This window comes from Rattus norvegicus, chromosome 7 (genome assembly GCF_036323735.1).
Source record: "Rattus norvegicus strain BN/NHsdMcwi chromosome 7, GRCr8, whole genome shotgun sequence".
Taxonomy (NCBI): domain Eukaryota; kingdom Metazoa; phylum Chordata; class Mammalia; order Rodentia; family Muridae; genus Rattus; species Rattus norvegicus.
The window spans coordinates 64,976,802-64,992,876 of NC_086025.1; the positions used below are offsets into that span (position 1 = coordinate 64,976,802).

The 16,075-nt window shown below is 48.7% G+C and overlaps 1 protein-coding gene across 3 annotated transcripts; it reads left to right on the forward strand.

Moving 5' to 3' along the window:
• Nucleotides 1-536: 536 nt before the first annotated feature.
• Nucleotides 537-16,074, forward strand: Dctn2 (dynactin subunit 2). 3 transcript variants are annotated; one of them, XM_039078753.2, is made up of 14 exons: nt 537-810; nt 1,649-1,717; nt 9,073-9,169; nt 9,348-9,409; nt 10,507-10,605; nt 10,983-11,143; nt 11,301-11,448; nt 11,814-11,879; nt 12,053-12,091; nt 12,251-12,328; nt 12,423-12,494; nt 12,693-12,795; nt 12,880-12,971; nt 15,437-16,074. In XM_039078753.2, the coding sequence occupies exons 1-14, from the start codon at nt 775-777 to the stop codon at nt 15,485-15,487; spliced, it is 1,173 nt and encodes a 390-aa protein (XP_038934681.1). In that variant the 5' UTR covers nt 537-774; the 3' UTR covers nt 15,488-16,074. The 3 variants fall into 3 exon arrangements, with proteins under 3 accessions (XP_038934681.1, XP_038934682.1, NP_001004239.1); NM_001004239.1 differs by having other exon boundaries at nt 665-810; nt 15,510-15,929; XM_039078754.2 differs by lacking the exon at nt 1,649-1,717 and having other exon boundaries at nt 581-810; nt 15,510-16,074.
• The last annotated feature ends 1 nt before the right edge of the window (nt 16,075 follows it).

A 16,075-nucleotide genomic window follows, 5' to 3' on the forward strand; every position in this document is an offset into this window, starting at 1 on the left:
ATAAGAAGCGTGCTTATACTAACAATTGTTAGTGGTCCACCTGAAGTTAATTTTTTAAAAATTATTATTATTTATTTTATGTGTCTGCGTGTTTGTCTGCATGTGTGTCTGGTGTCCTCAGAGGCCAGAAGAGGGCACTTGGTACCGGGGAGTTATACAGAACACAGGTCTTCTGCAAGAGGGCCGTGCTCTTAACCCCTTAGACATCTCTCCAGCTCCTGAAATTAAAATTTACTTAAGGATCCTCTATTTTTTCCAGAAGCTCTAACTGCAAAGACGGCCTTACTTTTCCATTCTTTACATTTTTATAAAATCTTTCTGTAAACAGCATGCCGTGGCAGGCTGTGTGGTTTCATCTAGTCAATTTCCAGGTTATCTACGGCAGGAATTATGAAACTCCTTTCATAGACTATTAAAGACGAAAAGAGATAAAATGTATGTAATAGCTCCCTAAGGTTGTTATTGTCACTGCCAGCCCAAGCCCCAGAAGACCAGGACTACATATCCCACAATGCTAGGCGGCGTCTCCTCGCCATTACCTCATTCACTGTCGCTCTCACCAATCCCAGCCTGTCCAGGGGTGTGGTAGCCGGCTATCCTCGCGACTTTTGCGGTCCCCTCCTGCCGGCCTGCTCCTGTCGCGAGACTTCCTGCTCCTCCGCCGCTCCCCTTATCGTCGCCTAGCCGGGGACCCGGACCCAGCCTCTCCCCCACTCGGTCACCGGCCCGGCTCCTCCAAGGCCCCGGTTCCCCCAGCCCCGCTTCGCCGCCGCCATGGCGGACCCTAAATACGCCGATCTCCCCGGCATTGTGAGTACAGGGCCGGGCCCGGCTCCCCAGACCGCGCCCCCGACCTCCCGAGGATCCCTAACAGAAACCAGCCCGCGACCCCTCCCGCTGGCAGGCCTTTCGCCCCAAGGGTTCCCGCCGCTCGCCCTTGGACGGCCGCAGCACCTTCTGGACTCCAGAGCCGGCTGGGCCGGCCGTTGGACCGTGTCGGGCCCCCTCTCTGGCAGTAGCGGGTTTCTCCGCCCAGAAATCACTTCCAGGCGCTTACCACTTGTGCCCGAGTGTTTGTACCGTCCATGTCAACAGTGCTCTTGTCGCCCCAAATTTCCCGATTGCCCGCCCCCGCATCCGTACTCCAGCCATACTCACCAGGCCACTTGATGGCCTTCTTGCCAGGGAGATCTGTGCATTGCGTGCGCCTGTGTGCTTGCTCCTCATACACAAGCCGGCATGTATCCTCTGTTCGTGCTGCCCTCTCTGCATTCTCAGGGTTGGGAGGTTGGTATACAGGACCTTGAGAACTAAGGTCCTGAGTCACTCTCAACCCTTGCATAGTGATGTGCAGGGCCTAACTCAAGGAACCCTCACTCCAGACTAGGACAAAATGATTAGCAAGGACTAGCCTCTCAGCAGTGTTCAGGGTAACATCTTTCTTTAACACTGGTCATTTTATCCCAGGTCCCACTATGTACCTGTGGTCACCCCACCGAGAGAAGGGAACCAACATACAGTTGACAGGGGAGGTGGAGGACAGAATCTTTGAGATACAGTGTGGTTTTCCAGTACCTTGTTCAAAGGAAATGGGATAAGAGAGGAATGCTGGGAAATGAGTCTGGGTGATCCCTGCTTCTCCCTGCAGGCCAGGAACGAGCCAGATGTTTATGAAACCAGCGACCTACCTGAGGATGATCAAGCAGAGTTTGATGCGGTAAGACTATGTGCTACACCTCAGGATCCCTTGGGACTCTGACCTTTCTCCCCAGATACAGGCCCTTTCCCTTCTCTGGCAAGCCACAACAATAAGTGGGTATGCCAACCCCAGCCTGGGTGGTATGTAGGTCTCAGAACTTTTAAAGGCCTTGTTCAGCTTCTGGCAGCCACCAGTGAACGATACTAGAAAGGAGAGTCAAGCCAGTGAGATTACAACTAACAGGACCTGTAAAACCCAAGTCTTATTAAATACAATTGAAGTATCTCTAAGCAGTTACATTCTGGACTAGCAATCGATTAGTGAGGCCCCTGGGTTCTAAACCACGCGTTGAATTATGAAACTTGAACATAATACATTGTTCAAGGTTAGGGTGGGCCTTTTTTATTTTATAAGATATTTCAATCATTAAATTAAATCGTTATTAGTACTTAGCAAGAACTTGAATTTGGAACTGTACTAACCATTAGGGAAGGTGTAATCAGCAGAGAAGAGACAATGGTAATAATATATTAAGTCTGCTCTGTGTGCTGTAAGGAGTCGGTGGGTGGTGGGGGGCACACTTTAACCAGGAATTTATTATCATTTAAAAGAATATGTTCATTCTCTTTTGATTTTTGCCGAGACAGTTAGGATGTATACAGGAAATGTAGGAGTTAGGATATGTATAGGTAACATAAGAAAAAGCCCAAAGGGAATGAACAGACGTTAGTAAAGTGCTGTGAGCACAGAGGTCCAGCAGTGGCCTATATAGATTATGTTTTATTAGTTCCAAACCACACCGAGCTGGGCTCATGTGGATGCTATGAGAGCACAGTGGAGGCGTGGCCAAAGTCATGGGGACATTGTCAGCAGGCCCAGTGTGTGTGTCTGTCAGTCCTGTGGCCATGTCTGTGGGGCTGGTTAGTTCTGGGGATGTTGGCTGCTGCCTTACACTGGTATGGCTTGGCATGCTCACTTATTCTTATCTTGTTCTCCCATGTGGAAGTGCTTCCTACACTGTGGGAATGACTTCCCTGTCCCTTCTCTCAACAGTGTGTTCCTTGTGGCTTCTGTATTTGCTGGCATGTCAGTCTGCCGATCCCTTTTCCCTCAAGCTTAAGTATCTGGAGATAATGCAGATGGTGTCATTGTCGAAGTACCTGAGTGTGAAGCTGTCACTCCAAGAGGTGCCTCAGCTAACTCTGTCCTTAGAGCAGGGGAGCATAATACGAGGAGCCAACTCAGCGATGGCTCAGAACCTCTGCCTGTAGAATACCAAGCGTGCAGAGAGAGACTGTCTGCCAGTCGCTGATGCAGACAGACAGTATCACTGCAGCCCTGTAGACTCAGGTGCTGCAGCTGCTCTCATCACCGTAGCTCAGCCAGCTTTTTAGAAGAGTGTGTGTGGAGACCTTCAGTGCTGCAGGAGCCCTGAGAGCTAAGTCACTTCCTGATGTCAGCTAATATCTTTGGCCCCTACATGTCCCTATGGGCCTTAGGAAGGCCGTGTCTGGGAAGGGTGCTGCGTAACGGCTCTGCTGCTGCTCATAACGTGCTGACGTGAACGTGCAGTTTGAGGGGCAGCTCCAATCCAGAAACACTGTGGCTCTGAGGCCTGGGTGCTGGCTGGGAGCCGCTGAGCCATGAGGTCTTCTGCCGCTTCGGAATCTCCAGATTGTTTTCAATTTGAATTTCATTTGTTTTCAAATTAAGTCATACATTTGTAGAAAAAAAAACAAAAAACAAAAATGTTTAAGACTGTGTTGTGAAAAAGTTCCCCACCTCTGCCTGCCTCTTGGTTCTCTTTCCTCGGAACAGCTAATATAGCCAAATTGTAAATAATTTTAGGGGTCTGCAAATGTTAATTTATTTTTTATTTTAATTTTGAAACAAGCTCTCATTGTATTGCCCTGTCTGGCCTAGAACACCCTATGTAGTTTTATGTAGCACAGGCTGGCCAATTGCTAGGAGTTAAGACATTTGCCACCACACCTGGCTTCCAGGTATTAATCTAAAGGAATATCAAGAAGAATGGCCCAGTGGCCCTTCAGTGTCTTTAACCTTCCTCTGATTTCTCTACTGCCAAGCAAAGAAAAAAAATAAAGTCCCTGTGAAAGTAAATAATATTCTTTAGATCTTAGTTGCTAGTTTAACTTAGACATTAAAGAACTATGATGCCCAGAGTGAGAAGGGTGGGACAGGAAAGAAGTAAATTTGGTTTGTTTGTTTTTTCCAAATGATTCCAATTTTTCTTCTATTTCTTTAAAACAATTTTAGCAGGAAGTAAAATGTTATACAATAGGAATGGGCTGGCAAACAGCAGAGGCTAGCAGTTCTTCCCTTCATAGTATGGGGAGAGCTGTGTCTCAGCCACACCCTGGCTGACTGAGACAATGGCTTCTCAGAGTGTCCCCTTTGGAAGCTCACCTCCCTAATGGAACACCCTCCCCTGGCCTTGAGTCCTGAAAGCTCTCTGCTCTGGCGTTAGAAGAGGGAATTAAGGACACCTCAGTAGAACAGGGCTTAACTCCAGCCCTCCCTGTATGACGTGACTACCCGAGGCCATGGAGAAGGAAGATTTCTGAGTGTACTTGGTGCCTCCCCCAGCTGAGGCATGCCCTGCCCCTGCCTGCCCAAAATTAGACACCTGTCAGAGGTTTGCTCTCTCGCAGTTCAGAGTACCAGGTATCACAAAGTAAGCTGATTGTGTTCATTGATTGTTGCTGCACTTTACTTACCGGAGTTTTTCCTAATGCTTCCCCCATCCTCCCTCCTCACCACCCTGCCTGGACACTAGTTTGCACAAGTAAGGCCATTCAATGCTTCTTCTCTGCATGTTTGTTCATTTGCCATCTTGCATGCAATGCTCTGCCACTTTGCAATTGTTGTAGCTAATTGTTTCAAATTCCAATGAATCCCTATTTGAGCCTGGCTGGCCTTATGTTTAAAGATCATCAGTCGGGGTTGGGGATTTAGCTCAGTGGTAGAGCGCTTGCCTAGCAACCGCAAGGCCCTGGGTTCGGTCCCCAGCTCCGAAAAAAAAAAAAGATCATCAATCAACGTTTAGAAACACAACTGTGATGCACGAATCATTGTGAATCATTGTCTCTTTGCCTTGTGAGGTCTGCAGAATAAAACTGGACGAAGGAGGGAGTCGAAACATGGAGGCCTTTAAACAAAAGGGTGTAGACTTGAAAAAAATTGCAAGAAGAAATTTTTATGAGCTGGCCTTCAGCCATTGTAGACAAGGGTGGAGAGCAAAGGGTCTTTTATTGGATGAGAAAGACTCAAGCAGGATGGGAAAGGTGCTATGTGCGATTTTAGAATAATTTTGGTTATTTGTGCTTCCTTAGTCTTTGTTTCTGTATTCCTCTTTTAGAAATGATGGGTTGTCAGCATCATGTTGGCCCGTCATAGACAGTTTTATTCTACAGCTCTCTCCATGTTCCTTGTCACCATGGTTCTGAAGTCCCCCTGGCTGAAGTATTGTGTAGAGCCTGAACAGCCTCAGCAGAGTGGCCACCGTGCCGTCCCTGTGTGATGTAGAACCCCGGGTCTAGTTCTCTGAGGCACAGTCACTTGTCCAGACAACCATTGATGAAAGGGAGTGGGAGCCATGGTCCAGGTGAGCTGGACCCAAGATCAGAGCACTTAGACTTTTTCTAATTTCCTGTTGTTTATTAAATTTCTATGATAACTGCTTCTACTACATGTATAGGAATTATGCCCTAAGCCTCATCATCCCTCAACTTCTTCGCAGATAGACTTGGTATACACAGCACACACCACTGCTCATCCCTGTTGTGGTTTTTTGCTGGAATGCTTTGGTTTTTGCCCCTTCCCTCTTGGTTTGAACTTCACTTTATTGCCCATGGTCTCCCCCTTTTCCTTGAGTTTTTCCTAAGCTGCTTTTAGCTTGGTAAGAGCAAGTCAGAAACAAGTATAATACCTCTGTTTCTTTTGTGGTTCTGCATGTGTGTACCTGGGAGTGCTTATGCCCACTGTGTACAGATGGACATCCGAAGACCTTGGAGTCACTGGATGTGGGTAAAAGAGGCTAAAATAAATGGATCCACAATTAGGCTGGATGAACTGTTAGGAAGTGTTTGTGGGTTTTCTCACATACCATGTCAATCAGCCCTCTACCCTTCCACTCATCCATCAACAGAGCTAGAGAGGCAGGGCACACAGTTGGAGTTCCCTCCTATAGTACCGAGCCCACCACTCTTCCTGGGAAGTAAGAGCCATGTCTCCATGACTTGCACTGAAGTAAGACTTGTTTGAAGTTTACCCATCTTCCCCCATGTCCTGCTCAGTGAGCCTTGGGGCTCGGGGAAACGTGTTCTGCCCATAGGCTGGTAACTGCAGGTCTTGGGGTCCCCTGGGATCCTGTGCTGTGGAATCACAGCAGAGGTCCCCTTCATCATCGAGAGCTGTAGCAGAGTCATTTACTAGCCATTCAGCTGGAGAATCCAGGCTTTAGCCATGTGAACTACTAAGGGAGACCCTCCCTTGAATATTGTGGGCCATTGGTCAGTGTCAGGTCCCCAGAATCTCCACCTTCTCTGCACCACATCCTGCCATTTCTGTAGCTGCCCCTCACCTGAGCCTTCTCTTCTGCACTTCCTGTTCTTCACCAGCTTGTACGAGCTAACTCTCATGTCCAGCACTCCCCAGTGGCTGCTGCTAAGTGGCAAGGCTCTGCGGCACCCTCAGCACCAGACAGGAAAAGGTCTCGAGGTCTTCCTTCTCTTGGGGCAGATTCTGACCTCAGCTAGAGTTCTTGGCCCCCAAATTTTGCTAGGCTTCCCTGGGGCCCTGTGGTGCAGTGTTTGAAGACTTATGTAGTGCATGTGACAATTTGCTAATAACAATTTTGTCTTTTTTTTTCCCTCCCTCCTCCCTCTCCCCCACACCCTTTCCTTTTTAACTCTTGATTTTCTCACCTCTGGGGAAACCACAAGGAGCTGGTAAGAAGCCCAACCTTCGTCTGCTTTTTAATGGGTTTTGTTCTCTGTCTCTACTAAACCTTTGACCTCCTGGTCAGTCCCACACTTAGCACCCTTTCCTGTCTCACAAGACACTGTAGTGGCATGGCAGGTCTTTGAGATGCTGGTAGACTAGGCACCATCTGAGACCATCACTGGGTTGCCTCCTGGCCCAGGCCTTACTTCTCCAGCAAGCTGCTGAGAACCACTGACCCTCTCCTCAGTGTGGACCGTTTGCTGTTCTCAGCTCTCCCTACTTCAGAACAGAGCTGCCCCTAACAGAGCACCGTCTGTAAGGGCTCAAGAGTGTGGCTGTGGCTTGACTTTCCTTTCACTTCAGGTTGTGCCCCCATGCCTTTTCCTTTCCTTTCCTTTCCTTTTTTCTTTTGTGTTTGTGGTAGCAGAGGTTCAGCTCAGGGGCTTAAGCTTGCAGGGTCAGTACTCTAGTACCGAGTGACAGCCAGCATTTCGTCCCTTCTCTTCTTCTCCTCCTCCCCCTCCTCCTCCTCCTCCTCCTCCTTCTTTTTCTTCTTAAGATGGGGTTTCATTGTATAGACTAGCTTGACCTGGAACTCAAAGTAACCCAGGCTGCTTCTGCCTCCTAGGTGCTGGGATTAAAAGTTTGTGTTGCTGTGTCTGGCTGTCTTTTTAACAGGTCGTTGTCTTTTTTTTTTTTTTCCTATGAGTAGGGTCTTGTCTTGTGACCGTGACCCTAGCTGGCCTGGAACTCATGGTGATGGTTAGGCTGGTTCCAGACTTGCAGCTACCCTCCTGCCTTAGCTTCCCAAATATGCACAGGGATTATGCTGTGAGCCAGCAGGCCTGGCTTGCTGTACCAGTCTCTAGTCTAGCTGGGATTACAAGCGTGTGCCACCGTGCTTGTCTGAAATGGGCCTCTGCCTTGTTGGCTTTTCTGGAGAGGAGCCAGCAACATAGATGCTTGCCTGTCTGGAACTGGTGTCCTTAGGCAGTTTAGAGACCAGAAACCATATAGCTACTTGGCAAGTAGGAGCTTCCAACAGAAAGGGGTGATGGGGATTCAAATGTCTCTTCTCTCCAGGACCTGTATATGGGCCACTGGACCCTTTTCTTGTCCCTCTGCCTAGCATCTGCCTGAAGGTGGAGAGAGAAGCTGCTACTTTGTCCTCACCTTCTCTCCTGTCCTCAGCTCCTGAGGCTGCCGTCCACCAGGTTCCTCCTGTGACTCAGTGGAGAGGGAAGGATGGAACCTTTTCTGGCCATTGGTCTCTTCTGTCCTGTTTCTCCTCCTGCTTCCCACATAGCCACACACAGGCAGAGGTTAACTCAGCACCTAAGACATGGCCCAGGCCTGTTCTTTGTCTTCTCCAGGAAGGAAGAAGGGTAGGAAGGAAGGAAGGAAGGAAGGAAGGAAGGTTGGTTGGTTGGTTTTTTAAGGGACTCTAATGTACAACAACCAGATTGAACGTCATTTCCTAGATTCAGGAAGATGTCAGCCCCTAACAAAACAGCACTCCTAGGCACCTCCCTTCCTTCAGCACTGTAGTGGCCTTCCTGGTTGGAAGAGGGACATGATGTAATTGTTGAAGAGCGTGTTGATGTGTAAGGAGAAACCTCAGCCTCAGGTCTAGGGTACAGTATCTCCCCTCTCTACACGTACCTGACTTGATGTTTGGGTGCAGCAGGGGGATCTAGTAGCAGGGGTACATGCTACACTTCTCTGCTGAGGGCTGTATGTATGGCCCTTGCCTATGGCACTCCTGAGATACTTGTAAGGTGTCCCTTTAAAAGCAACCCACTGATCCCTTGCTACTTCTCTGTATCCCCTGAGCTGTCTAGCCCCATAGTAGGCCAGAAACCAGGCTTCTAAGCATACCCTCTGCCAACAGTCCTCTTAACATCTCCAAGTTGTATCTGTCTTACCTTCCACAAGATTAAACCTTCCATTTACATGCAGAATACTGCCCTTGCCTTCCTTCTTCCCGTCCAGCAAGGATGGGAAGTCAGCTCTAAATGGACTTGATCAGGAAAGGAGATTTGCTTTTGGGAGGGAGAGGTTAGGAGAGGCCAAGTTTGTTTCTTGCCCTGAGTGCATGGTGTGTGCCAGATAACTGGGAGGGGTTGAGGGAAGGGAGGCTTATGTACAGTGTGGGTGGGGGAGGTTACACTGCCTCTGTTCCTAGCTAAATCAGGGTGTTAATATTTATACTACTGAAGTTCCAACTTCACCAGGAAGCTTCACTTTCTCAGACTGAGCCTGGGTGGGTAGCTTAGAATGGAACCCCCTTCTTTTCCCCTTGGAAAAATAAGATGCAGTGTCTTAAGACGTTTGGGGATTTTATGGAATAGAAGAAATGCTAAGGTGGAAATGGGGCTGCCCCTGGGCTGAATCCCCTGTTTCCTCAGGAGGAGCTGAGCAGCACAAGTGTGGAACACATCATCGTCAACCCCAACGCTGCCTATGACAAGTTCAAGGACAAGAGAGTAGGGACAAAGGGGCTTGGTGAGCAGGGGCTGGAGGCTGGAGGGGGAGATGGGGGTGGGTGTGGGGTCCTAGAGAGTGAGCGTGCTGCCTGACCTCTGAGGCTCTGCTCCCTTGTGGAGACTTCTAGGAGGAGCCCTCACAATCACCTAGGTCTGGGCTTAGGCCAGCCCACTCAGTAGTCTTCTTCTCTTGGCAGATTTCTCAGATCGCATTGGAAAGACCAAGAGGACAGGATATGAGTCTGGAGACTATGAAATGGTTTGTTGGGTGACAAGTATGGGTGGTGGGCAGCTTAGAGCAGGCCTGCCTGCGGGGGTTGGGGGGTGCAGCCTAGAGCAGCCTAGAACAGGTCTGTAGGGGGTGGGCAGCCTAGAGCAGGCCTGCAGGGGGTGGGCAGCCTAGAGCAGGCCTGCAGGGGGTGGGCAGCCTAGAGCTGGCCTGCAGGGGATGGGCAGCTTAGAGCAGGCCTGCTGGGATGGGCAGCCTAGAGCAGCCTAGAACAGGCCTGTAGGGGGTGGGCAGCCTAGAGCAGGCCTGCTGGGGTGGGCAGCCTAGAGCAGGCCTGCAGGGGTAGGCAGCCTAGAGCAGGCCTACTGGGGTGGGCAGCCTAGAGCAGGCCTGCAGGGGAGTGAGCAGTGTTAAGTTGTGGGCTTTGTTTCTTCATTTTAATTTTTTCTCGTTTTGTTTTTTATTTGGAGTATCATCATCATCATCATCATCATCATCATCATCATTATTATTATTATTATTATTTTGGTGGTGTTTTTGTTATTGTTTCAAGACAGAGTTTCTCTGGGTAGCTCTAACTGTCCTGGAACTTGCTCTGTAGACCAGGCTGGCCTCAAACTCAAGAGATCTGTCTGCCTCTGCCTCCCAGTGATGGGATTAAAGTCATGTACCATCACACCTTGCTTTGGGTTTTTTGGGTTTTTTTTTTTAAGATTTATTTTATTTTTATTTGTGTAAATAAGTGTTTGCCCGCATGCATGCATATGTACTATATGTGTGCCTGATGTCTGGAGAAACCAGAAGAGAGCATTGGATCCTGTAGAACTAGGGTTACAGAGGGTTGTAACCCGCCTTATGGGTGCTGGGGACTGAAGGTCTTCTGTGAGGGCAGCCAGTGCCCTTAGCTGCTGAGCCTGAGGGATACAGTCTTAGTCTGAGTTTGTCTGGCTGGCTTCCAAGCAGGATATACTTGAGAGTGTTCTATTCTCTGCTACAGTTCTGGAGTCTTCAGACCTCTGGTTGTCCCCCTCTCTTCCATACGAAGGTGTTAGAGGGATACCTTATGACTTAGGTCTAAGGCTCCCTCTGATGGGAGAGGTAACGTCCCCTTCCTCCTTGTTCTCTAGCTTGGAGAGGGTCTGGGAGTAAAGGAGACACCACAGCAGAAGTACCAACGACTACTGCATGAAGTCCAGGAGCTGACAACGGAGGTGGAGAAGATCAAGGTCACCATCCATATACTGGCTTCTGAGTGCAGGGCTATGAGATTTCCAGAGCTGGGGAGTACAAATCTGTATTTAATGCTGCTAAACTCAGTGCTGTTCTAAAATCTATCCGGGGGCTGTGGCAGTGGTAGCTGGGAAGATTAAGAGCACTGGTTGCTCCTCTGGAAGATCCAAGTTCTATTCCCAGCATCTGTAACTCCAGTCCCATGGGATCTGATGTCCCCTTCAGGCCCCTATGGTCACTGCATGCATGTAGTACACAGACTGCATACATGCAGATATATAAAGTAAATAAAATTGCCTGGCCATGGCTTTCTTTGAGGTTGTTGCTCTTTTTCCTCACTTCTTTCCTGTCATTGTGACTCCTCCTCCATCAGACAACAGTGAAGGAGTCAGCCACTGAGGAGAAGCTCACCCCTGTGGTGCTGGCTAAACAGCTGGCCGCTCTGAAGCAGCAGCTGGTAGCTTCCCACCTGGAGAAGCTTCTGGGACCAGATGCTGCCATCAACCTCGCTGACCCAGATGGAGCCCTAGCTAAGTGAGTGCCCTGCTTAGTAGCAGAGTCACTGCTGAGTGGGACTGTGGAGGACTGAGGAGGGAGGCAGCCTAGCCATTCTTTAATGAGAATTATGAGGCAGAAGAGAGACTTAAATAGCTTTTGGGTCTCCATATTATCACTTGTTCTTCTGCCCCAGGCGCTTACTGCTGCAGCTGGAAGCAACCAAGAGCAGCAAAGGCAGCTCAGGGGGAAAGAGCACAGGTGGCACTCCCCCAGATAGCAGCCTTGTCACTTACGAACTCCACTCACGGCCTGAGCAGGACAAGTTCTCGCAAGCTGCCAAAGTAAGTATGAGTGTAGCCTAGGCTGGGAACCAGGGAAGGAGACATGGCCTTACAGGGTCAGGCCTGGGGAGTGGGTGCTGGGCAGGATTTTGATTCCTCCAGAAATCTCGATCTCTGTGCCTCCTTGCATTTCTGTTTTTTTGAGGCAGGGTCTCATGTAATTAGGCTAGCTCTGAACTCCAGATCCTCCTGCCTCTGCCTCCCATGTGGTCCATCCACTTTGAGTTTAAATTTATGAAGGTAGCTCGGGATGGATTCCAAGAAAGGAACCCTTGGCAGAGGTTGGAAGGTGGCAAACGTTACCTCCTTCTCCTCTTCCTCCTCTCCCTCCTCCTTCCCCTCCTCTCCTTCCTCCTCCCCCATAGGTTGCAGAACTCGAGAAGCGCCTGACAGAGCTGGAGGCCACTGTCCGCTGTGATCAGGATGCTCAGGTCGGATGTTCTCCTGTACTAAGTCTACAGTACTAAGCCCTGAGTACTGATCCCTTAGTTCACAGTGTTCCCAGAATCTGGGAGGGGTCAGCTAGGGGGTTACCCTAGAACTGGGAATTATCCTGTGACTGACTATATGAAGAATACTGACTTCCGTCCTCTGTTTCCCCCAGAATCCCCTTTCTGCAGGTCTACAGGGAGCCTGCCTTATGGTAAGTGTGGAAGGAGCTGGGGTGTGGATTACAGAGGTCAGTGGGAATAGTTACTTATGGCAGTGACTGGGTTTACAGCTGTATATTAGCTCCAGTGAAACGTCGCAGACCTACTGGTTCTTTATTGGTGACACTTGTCCAAACTCTTTCTTGACCTAGGAAACGGTAGAACTGTTACAGGCCAAAGTGAACGCCCTGGACCTTGCAGTTCTGGACCAAGTAGAGGCTCGACTGCAGGTATTAAGTAGAAAGCTAGCTGGATTCTCAGTAGCTTGGGACTTTGAAAGCCCTACTCTGGGAGCCCCGTCACCCTTAACACCTGTGCTTTCAGAGTGTCCTGGGAAAGGTGAATGAGATTGCTAAGCACAAGGCATCTGTGGAGGACGCAGACACACAGAATAAGGTCAGGAACTGTCTTCTCTATCTCTACCCCACTGTGCTCCCCCAGGCTCCTCCACTGAGGGGTAACATCCAAATGTAGGGACTTTGCAGCCTCAGGTCTTATCAGCTGAGAGAGTTGAAGGAGCACCTTCCCTCTGCCAGCTGTCCTTTTCCCAGTCTGTGACGGCAGTGTCCCCTCTGGGCCTGCACACTTTTCCAGGTGCACCAGCTCTATGAGACCATCCAGCGCTGGAGCCCTGTGGCCTCCACTCTCCCTGAGCTGGTACAGAGACTTGTCACCATCAAGCAGCTTCATGAGCAAGGTATGGGCTGGGCCCTTGGCCAGGGCCTTTGGTTCCCTCTCACCAGGGATCCTGCTCTTAGCTATGCCTTCTTCACTCCTGCAGCTATGCAGTTTGGTCAGCTCCTGACACACTTGGATACCACCCAGCAGATGATGGCGAGTTCTCTTAAGGACAATACTGCCCTCCTGACCCAGGTGTGTGGGGCTTTTTATGTTGTTGCCACTTTTTTCAGGGCAGGGCAGGGCAGACCTGACGTTCTCCAGCCCTACCTCAGAGGGTTCTGTCTCACAACTCTAAATGTCAGTTGTTTTCATAGTTGTAGGACCTTTGTACCCGAGCCTGGTTAACCTTTCTTTCTAACTGTGGCCTTTACTTGCTTTTGGCAGAAACTGGGGGTGTCGGACTAGTCTGAAACTTGTTTTATAGTCCAGGCTGGCCCCACCTTTTTGTCCGTCGTCCTCCTCCTTCCTCCCGAGAGCTGGGATTACAGGAATTCTAGACCATGCTTGACTTTTTGTTTCTTTGTTTTTGTTTTTGTTTTTTTTTTTTCTGAAACAGGTCTTGAGATATATATATGCATAGCTGACCTGGTATTCATATAGTTAAGTGACTGTCAAACTCACAACAAAACAAACCCTGCCGCTTTAGACTGGAGTTAGGTCTGAGCATGTCTTGTGTCTACTTTCTTATTAAAATATTTTAGTGTGAGTGTTTAAGTATGTAAGAGAGTATGTATATGTTCGTGTGTGTGTATATATAAGATTGTGTGCCTCTGTGTATGTATGTGCCCTTGTGAATGTGTATGTGTTTGTGAATATCAGAAGCACCAGATACTCTTGGAGCTTGACTTTAGGCAGTTAACTGCCTAAAATGGATACTGGAAACTGAACTTAGTCTTCTGCAAGACTGGTATATGCTCTTAACCCTTGAGATAATTTATTCAGGCCTTTAACCTTTTTGAGGTTAAAGGAATCTCAGGAACTCATTGTTCTAACTAGGTTTAGAATATTCCAAATCCCTTTGCACATACGCATGGGAACATTGGAGTTACAGACAAGTACCATTATGCCCATTCTTTTTTTAATTTATTTTTATGTGTATAGGTGTTTTATCTACATGCATGTCTCTGCAGCATGAATGTGCCTAGTGCCCACAGTAGGCAGAAGGGAGTGTTGGAATCCATAGGGCTGGAGGTACAGACAGCTGAGAGCTATTATGTGGGTGCTAGGAATTGAACCTGGGTTCTCTGGAAGAGTAGCCAGTGCTCTTAACCTCTAAACCGTCCCTCTAGATCCTGGCCCACATTTTTACATAAGTGCTAGGGATCTACATTCTGGTCCTGATGCTTGCAAAGTAAATGCCAAGCATCTCCCCAGCCCTGTTCTTCCTCCTGTTCCTCCTCCTCTTCCTTTTCCTCCTCCCCCTCCTCTTTTACCTTTTGAAAGATTTTATATGTATCAGTGTTTTTTTCTATGCACATAGGTGCATCGTATATGTGCCTGGTCCTTGTGGAGGCCAGAAGGGGGCATCAGTTCCCCTAAAACTGAAGTTACAAAGATGGTTGAGCCACCATCTGGGTGCTAAGGACTGGGCCTGGGTCTTGTGCAGAAGCAGTCAGGGTTCCTAACTGCTCAACACTCTTGAGCAGCAGCCTGTTTTTATTGATTGCAGTGGCAAATGCTCAGCACACAGCTAGTACAGTCTCTATGGGAAGAACTACATTACAAACCGTCATCAAGAGTGTGGTGGTGCACACCTTTAACCCTAACACTCCAGAGGCAGAGTTGGGGATTTCTTGAGTTCCAGGCCTGCCTGGTAACCATAGTGAGTTCCAGGCCAGTCATGGTTACACGAGACCTAGTCTCAAAATAAATGGAGAAAAGAAAAAGCCAGATGTGGTATAGCACACACCTTTAATCCTAGCACTCAGGAGGCAGAGGAAGGGGTGTCTCTGAGTTCAAAGCCAGCTTGGTCTGGAGTGAGTTAGTTCCAGGACATCAAGAGAAAGAAACTGTCTTGAAAAAAAAAAAATAATTTGGTGTATTTTTCTTCTAGCTTTCTAAAGCTCTGAACCTATGACGACTTAATCTCATCGAAGTCACCTGTCATTTCATAAAATAAGTAGTAGCTCCGAAGGTTGGTCAGATCCTTAGTTGAAGACCCTGACCTAAGGCCACAGGACCCAAAGGGTAGTCTGGAAACTGCTGCTCCAAACATTCCCTCCACCCACCCACCCCTCCCAAAACCAGAGACCCAAAGCTGTGTTCTTCTTTCTTTTAGAGACAATTTTCATGTTTCCCACATAGGTGCTGGGAATTAAACTTGGATCCTCAAGAAGAGTAGCCAGTGCTCTTAATTTCTGAGCCATCTCTCCAGACCCTTGCCCATATTGGCATCAAACTATGACCTTGTTTTGTTTTCAATTTCAAGACAAGGTTTTTTTATGTAAACCCTGGCTGCCCCAAGTCCAGACTAGACTCACAGAGCTCCATCTGCCTCTGCCTTCCAAGTGCTGGAATTAAAGGGCTTGCTTGCCACTATGCCTGGGTGCATGAGATTTTATGTAGGACTAGGAATTGAACCTAGGGCTTTATGCTTGCTAGGCAAGCACTCCAGCAACTGAGGTAGATCTTACCCACTCTGTTTCTTTTTCTTACAGTTTCTTATGGATGTTCCTCATCTGATAGACACCTGGGCCAAACAAACATAAGGCTTCTCTTCCCCTTTTGTAGGTTCAGACAACGATGCGTGAAAACTTGGCCACAGTTGAGGGGAATTTTGCCAGCATTGATGCTCGTATGAAGAAGCTGGGAAAGTGAGCGCCACTGGGAGTTGGGGAGCTGGGGTAACCCTTGCCCCTGAGCTTTGTCAGACACTTCCACAGAGCTTCCCCTTGACCATACTCATAGTCCCATCCCACCTGACAAGGGCAAGGGTTCTTCTTGCATGTGGGGTGCACACCCTCCCCTGAGGAAGAGTGGGAGCTGGGAGCTATCACGGGATGAGGTTGTGGGCCCAGCCACATGCCAGCTCTTGTCCAGTAAGTGCTTGCCTGCTGTGGGAGAGGACTGGATCCTGTCCTCACACAGCTCTGTGGCTGATTCTAATACTGTACAACCGTCTCTGACCATTAAATGATGTTGTACCGTGGAGACTCTGCTGTGTTTCCTGGATTTCGAAGAGGCAGCACTGTCAGACGTGCATACCTAACAATCCAAGCCACACTATTATGAGACTATTTCAGTTGTAATCTGTTCTTACCAAAGAACCAAATAAAAAATGAGTACAGAGCCAGAAC